At 43.0% G+C, this 7,286-nt stretch overlaps 1 protein-coding gene across 4 annotated transcripts in view; it reads right to left on the bottom strand.

Moving 5' to 3' along the window:
- Positions 1 to 500: 500 nt before the first annotated feature.
- INTU (inturned planar cell polarity protein) overlaps positions 501 to 7,286 on the bottom strand; it is a 257,263-nt gene continuing 250,477 nt past the window's right edge. For all 4 annotated transcript variants that reach the window (XM_029589506.1, XM_029589682.1, XM_029589593.1 and 1 more), the window contains exons 15-16: positions 4,593 to 4,750; positions 501 to 3,493 (exon numbers count right to left, since the gene is read on the bottom strand). In XM_029589506.1, coding sequence (XP_029445366.1) covers positions 3,382 to 3,493; positions 4,593 to 4,750 — 270 coding nt within the window. In that variant the 3' untranslated portion in view covers positions 501 to 3,381. The remainder of the gene's footprint in view (positions 3,494 to 4,592; positions 4,751 to 7,286) is intronic.

Here is a 7,286-nt window from a genome sequence, read left to right as displayed (position 1 = left end):
CTTAGGGGGAGAGGGACCCACATCCTCCCAGCCAGCCTCTGCCTCTAGGAAGGCTTGATGTATCAGCAGAACAAACCGCGAAGAAAATGGAACTTGCCTTTTTAAAGCTGTCTCCGCCAGTCTGGGGGGGAGAGGGGGTTTATGCGCTGCAAAATCGCAATCTCATTGTGGGCTGAGGGCCGGAGAAGAATCAGAAGGGAAATCCCCTCCGTCCGACGCTGCATCCTCGCTGCTCGGCATGCGAGCTGATGGCACTCTCCGTGTTTCGCGCGACCGCGAAAGGGGAGACCCACGGGCAGCGCTCGGCCTCCGAGAGGGTCCCTCGCCCCGGGAAGACAACGGGAGCAGAGACCTTCTCAAGGGAGCCGCGCCCCCGACTCCCCGCAGGCCAACGCACACGGCATAGCAGCCCGAAGCTGCTAGAGCAGGAAAAAAAAAAGCGCGCTAAAACAGCAGAGCTGTGACTGAGGTAAAATAAAAATGAACATTTCTACAAGAAGGAAGTTTATAGTATACAAATATTTTATATGATTTGCAATGCTTGAATTATGTACCCTGGCATTTTGTAAATGCAAATTTAATGGACATTGAAGCATGGATTGCAATTATGCCATTATTTCTAGAATGTACACTTTGAATACAAAATTAAAAATACATCTTATACGGCTGATATTCTCGGGCTTTTTTTTTTTTTTTATGAAAATCAAACCTAAGTTTCACGTCATGAGCTGAGCATGGTTCCTTCTTGGTCTTTTTTCTGAGACTGAGAGTCTGTACAATATGGAGGAGGGGGAAGAGAGCAGAAGGAGGAATCCCCTGCTATTCACCACCCCATTAGGAACACAAACAGTTTGTTCTCTGGTCAAAACAAGGAGCATTACACCCCCATTAAAAAAATAATCTCCTCCTATATGATGTAGTGTTGTATTTTCAAAGTAGTCTGGTCCTTCTAGCAAAGGTGGATTGGGAAAGGTAGCTAGCTGCAAGGCTGAAGTTTAGTCTTGTGCTGGATGGATCAATGAGTCTATCTGCTGTCATTTTTTTCTGTTAACTCATTCTCAATTCCTGTGGTCTCATTCCTATTCAGAGGTGTAGCTGACTCGGGGTGTCCTATGGGATACCTGCTGTCAGTTCCTTAACCTAGCTTTGGCTGACTGGGGAACCTGATGCTACAGAGGTAGTGCTACAGTACCTGAATGTAATCCACTTTGAAGTGCTGAAAAAAGTGCAAAAAGCAGAATAGAAATCTAAATAAATAAATAAATAGTGTTCACAGCTCCTGGAGAGGGAGGAAGTCTCAGGCATTACAAAATTGCAACGCCTAATGGCCAGATTTAGTTTACATCTATACCAAGTTCCAGAGGGAGTTGTGGTCCATGGCTTTTGGCCCAATATTTTTTTGCAGTGATGGCTGGTCCAGATGGAAGCGAGATGGGAGTGGGGGAAGTTAAAAAAGAAAGAAAAAGGTGGGGGGGAACCTTTCCCACTGTCGCTGCCTCCACGAGTAGGTGCAAATTCAGTCTCATGGCACCACGGCCCCAACAGAGGCCAGCTCTGATTGAACTGGAAACCCAAAGGACGAAAAGGAAAGTGCTGGGTCAGAGGGAAAAAGAGAAGCTACAGTGTTTAGTGCAGTGCAACTTTTTTTTTTTAGCTTCTCAGGATCATTCATGACAGCGGATTCCATGCCTGCTGGAGAGAAAAGTGCAGAGTTCCTCAGATGAGCAGCCAAGGCTTGCACTGGGCTTCTATGGGACTATTCTCTCCTCCGACTCCCAGTGGGTGGGGTCTGGGTATACACTACAGTGCCGCCAGTCCCCTACCGCCTTCTCCATTCTCTCTCTACAGAAGGGATATACCAGATGATACTCTTTCTGCTACATAGAGAAGACAGAAACTCCTATTCTGCTTTCTGTTTCGTTTACCACAAGGACAGGTGAATTAGTTGATGGGGCTGGTAGGCACTGCCAACAGAACAAATAAAGTAGGTCCCAATGAGGAGTTACACATGTAATCCAGTCAACAAGGTGCGAGATCTTGTGTAAGAATGATGCCACCAATAACATACACTGTCTCATGGAAGAATACATTCTCTGAAACAGAGTCAGCACTTTTGACTTATCAGTATCTGCTGCATATTTATAGTTGACCAGACAGGTGCAAAATGTGAAACAATCTATATCATCTGTAGCATCACTAGAGATAATATAATATGTTGTTGATACGTCATGTTTAAAACTAACAAGCACAATGCTGCTGAACACAAAATCCAGATGTGGTACTGCGGTGTTTTCCTATACTAAACAGACTTACTTTTTTTTTTATTACAAAACTATTCAAGTCCTAGAAAAATAGATGTATTCATGCTTAATTTTCATCATGAAAAAATACAAGTAGGATGGCATCCCTTCCTACATCAGCACTATATCCATGTTTAGATCAGATTGTACAGTTCAATATGATAAACTCTTTACAAACTCAAAAATACATGGTAACAAAACAATCCAGCTCCTAAATCCTTGGCAAGAAAAAGGATTTACAATGTTTTATCTTGATCCACTTGATATTAAATGTTCAGAGAAATTAATTGAAATATTTTTTATGCAGTAAAGCTAGAAACAAAATACGTATTCCATCTTTGTTTTTATCTTGATAAAAATTAAATTCTGTGTAAAAAACATATTTACAATCCATGTAGAAGTCCTTTCTCCATTGCAACTCATTAGGTATAAACCACTGCCCTACAAAATACTGAATATAGCAGTGTGAGACGTACAAAGCGCTTTTGTAGTGCTCCTCTCATACTGGAGCTCCCATAAAATTTATCTTTGAAACAAAGATTGTAGGGCCCATATTCAGTGCCATTTGCTCAGCTAAGTTCAAAGTTAGCCAGACAAATATCAGGATTAAAAAATTCCACCGATAAGTGAGGGTGGGTCGAGGGCATTCCAGGGTGGCACTATTTGTCTGGCTAACTATGCCAATATTCACAATTATTTGGCTCAGCCAGATAAGTCTAGAACAAGCTATTAAGTTGTCCAAAATAGCAGAGTATATTAAGCAGCATGGCTGTGTCACTGAATATCTCGACCAAGATAGCTGGACAAGTTTATCTGGAAATCTTCAACAGCCGGATAGCAGCTGAGTATTGGGCGCAGGATCTCTGAAACTTAATTGTCTCTCTTGACTACTGCAGTTTGAGGTGCCACCTTTCTAATTTATATATCGCATACACACACTCACCAAGGCAAGAACACAGACACATAAGGCACATTTTTTCATACTGCAGGATTAGGCACAAATTGGTACTCCGGTGGATTCTTACACACATACGCTCGTGCTTCCTATCAAAGTTCTGTTCCTGGACAGTCAGTCACATGCCTAGACGGTTAAGCCATAGGACAATTTAAATGCCAGCTCCACAGCAACTTCTGCAACAGAGTCATGAAAACAGACGTAGAATTCCTGAGGTTGCGGCTGCAGGAAAAGCCTCCTGTGAAAATACAAAGTCCATGTCAGAAGCTGGGGGTTTGAGATGCCACAAATTTCATTTATAGTTTGAAAGACTAATGCCAGGTACCCAGAACTCAGCAGGCAGCCTTAAGAAGCTGCAGTTTAGTTAAGATGGCAGGGGTTTCAGTGAAGATGACCTATTCTGGCATTATCAATCTCTAATTTATTTATTTTTTTTCTATACTGATATTCGATTCAAAATATCACACCGGTTTACATAAAACAGGATGTCGGAAGACATGGTACATTGTTACAGTTTAACAGAGTCACTATAAGAAACTATTTGAACAAAAAACTTGATTCACATAATAGCTTTTTAGCAGAATATCTACTGAATTTAACTTACTATGTTCCGGGCAGTGGGGGAATTGGTTCAGGCTATAAGGGAGTAGAAAAGGGGGAAAGGGGAGGGGAGTTGAGGGATAGGGAGAATGGAGATTACTTTTCTGTGGGGAATGCTTTCAGAAAGAGCCATGTTTTAAGATTCTTTCTGAAGGATGGTGTAGAGGAGTCGGTTCTAAGTGGAGCTGGGAGGGTGTTCCAGATGTGGGGGCCTGCTATTGATGCAGCATGTACTCTTGTGGAGACTCGATGAACTTCCTTAATGGAGGGAGTTGTAAGTAAACCTGTGCTGGTTGAGCGAAGGTTTCTTATAGGGTTGCTAGGGTTAAGTGGTTTTTGTAACCAAGTGGCTTTGTCATTATGGATTGCATGAGGGTCTTGTATTGTATTGTATTGAGACCTGAATGGGATGGGTAGCCAGTGGAGTTGTTTGAGTAAAGGTGTAATGTTAGCACTTCCTTACTTTATACAGTTTTGGGGTCTTTTTTTAATATGAGCTCATGTAAAAAAATGAAACAGCATTTCTGTCTTTTGATAAACTTGGCTTATTGCATCTCAGGGTGCAAAATGAATGTCACATCCGCTGACCTCTGATTTACACCCTACACTGGAATCTCAGAAGCAAAAGAAGTAGGAAACTTCATATCAGTGGTTCACAAGCTCCTGCACTTCAGGTGGAATAGCACTGCCCTAAAAAAACCATCATGAACAAGCTGTCATGCTCCTTTTCCACTTACCCTACAACCCAGTAAGTCATTTTGGGTGGTGACTTCTTCTGGTCTGTCCAGTTTTCAGGGCAACACTCGAACAAGACACCATGCTCTTTAACTGGGCCAAGACCACGAACAGTCTTCCTGGATTCTGAACTCATGTCAGCATCTACAATCTTCTTTTTCTGCAAAGCAATAGATGACATGCACTCACACCAAGGTATTCAGAAGAACCTGCAGCTATGTTGGAAAATCTGAGACCAAATGAAAAATCTAAGCTCTGTCACAGAATTTATAAATGTTACTGACAGATCATTTCCTATTTTTTAGAATGCAGTGTTATGCATGTAGAGCAGAGTGATAACATGCAGCCAGTATAATGAGGATTGGAGAAATTACTTACCTGATAATTTCGTTTTCCTTAGTGTAGACAGATGGACTCAGGACCAATGGGTATAGTGTACTCCTGATAGCAGTTGGAGACGGATCAGATTTCAATCTGACGTCAGCCCCTAGTACATAATCCTCTGCAGGAAGTGCAGCTCTTCAGTATTCTCCTCGAAAAGCATTGCGGATATATGTGTGACTGACTAATTTGATTAACTTGAATAACTTCATAACTTGGTTAAACTTTATAACGTGATCTGGTTGAATTGGCTGTAGCTGGAGACCGCCAGTGCTCTCAACCGGAAAGTGTCGACACCTGGTAGGCTGGGTGTCCAAAGTGAAGGAAAGCATGGCTTACCCTTGTATCATTCGAAATTCCTAAGTAACGGCAGCCAAGGGTGGGATGCTGAGTCCATCTGTCTACACTAAGGAAAACGAAATTATCAGGTAAGTAATTTCTCCATTTCCTAGCGTGTAACAGATAGACTCAGGACCAATGGGATGTATAAAAGCTACTCCTGAACCGGGTGGGAGGCTGCCCATGGCCTACTTAGTACTGCCCTTGCAAATGCCGTGTCCTCCCGAGCCTGAACATCCAGGCGGTAAAACCTGGAAAAGGTGTGGATGGAGGACCATGTCGCTGCCCTGCAAATCTCGGCGGGTGACAGCATTCTGGTTTCTGCCCAGGACACTGCCTGGGCTCTAGTAGAATGGGCTTTGATCTGTAGAGGCAGTGGCTTGCCTGCTTCTACGTAGGCCGCCTTGATGACTTCCTTGATCCAGTGGGCTATGGTTGCCCGCGAGGCCGCTTCCCCTTGTCTCTTCCCGCTGTGGAGGACGAATAGGTGGTCCGTTTTTCGTACGGGTTCCGACATTTCCAGGTATCTGGATAGGAGTCTGCCGATGTTGAGGTGGCATAGACTACGAGCTTCTTCCGATTTCTTCGACTCATCTGGCGATGGTAGCGAGATGGTTTGGTTAAGATGGCAGTGTGACACCACTTTGGGAAGGAACGAAGGGAAGGTGCGTAGCTGGATGGTTCCCGGGGTGAGCCTGAGGAATGGCTCAAGGCAGGACAGTGCTTGTAGTTCTGAAATGCGGCGGGCTGAACAAACTGCCAGCAGGAATGCTGTCTTTAACGTTAACAGGCGGAGGGACAGACCTCGGAGGGGTCTGAACGAGGTTCCTCCTAAAAAATCCAGGACCAGGTTGAGATTCCAAAGAGGTACCGGCCACTTTAGTGGTGGGCGGATGTGTTTGACTCCTTTCAGGAAGCGTGAAACGTCCGGGTGAGAAGCTATGCTGTCACCCTCGCTCTTGAAGCCGTAGCATGACTATTTATTTATTTATTGCGTTTTATATACCGCCATTCGGTAAAGCCATCATAACGGTTTACAAAATTTAAATTGTAACTCTTTTAACAATTGTGCAAAAGTATAACAATGTGCATATTAAACATTTCAAGTCCAGAAAGTATCATTAATTGGGAGGAGGCTTGTTTGTTCTGGTTGGAGAGAAGTTATTTTGAGGTTTTTGGATGAAAGCTCGATTGGGAGTTAGGATGTTCAGCAGTATGAAGGTCAGTGTAGAATTTGTGGAACAGCAATGTTTTTAGGTCTTTTTTGAATGTTTTGAGGTTGGGTTGGGTTCTCAGATATTTTGGTAGGGAGTTCCAAAATTTAGGGGAGGCAATGGAAAAGGCTCTTTCTCTTGTAGTTGTCAGATGTGCATCTCTGATGGGGGTGGGGGATGTTTAAGCATCTTGAGTTGCTTGAACGTAGGTTTCTTTGAGAATTCTGGGGGGTTATGTTTAAGCCACTTAGTCCTTGTTGATCACTGTTTAGAATTTTATGAATGATGATCATTGATTTGTGTTCGATGAGTGCTTTAATTGGGAGCCAATGAAGTGAGATCAATATGGGTGTTATGTATTCATTTCTCTTTGTTCCAGTCAGAACTCTGGCTGCTGAGTTCTGCAGAATCTGGAGCGGTTTGAGGTTTGAATAAGGTATTCCAATTAGTAAAGAGTTGCAGTAGTCGAAGTTGGAGAAAATGAGTAGTTGTAAGACAGTTCTGAAATCATAAGGGTTAAGAAATGGTTTTAAATGTCTTAGGGTTAGAATTCTGTGATATCCTCCTTTAGTTTTATTTGATATGTGGTTTGTAAATGAAAGTTCTTTATCGATGATAATTCTGAGGTTCCTGGTGTGGGTGGTAGGGAGTACAGAGTTCATTTGTTTGTCAAGTAAAGGCAGGGGTGGCGGAGTTGGGTTGGGTTTTTTGTCCATGAGTATTATTTCAGTTTTGTCGATATTTATTATGAGCTTCAGTGAA

The sequence above is a fragment of the Rhinatrema bivittatum genome, chromosome 1 (genome assembly GCF_901001135.1).
Source record: "Rhinatrema bivittatum chromosome 1, aRhiBiv1.1, whole genome shotgun sequence".
Lineage (NCBI taxonomy): Eukaryota > Metazoa > Chordata > Amphibia > Gymnophiona > Rhinatrematidae > Rhinatrema > Rhinatrema bivittatum.
This window is presented reverse-complemented; position numbering and strand designations above follow the sequence as displayed.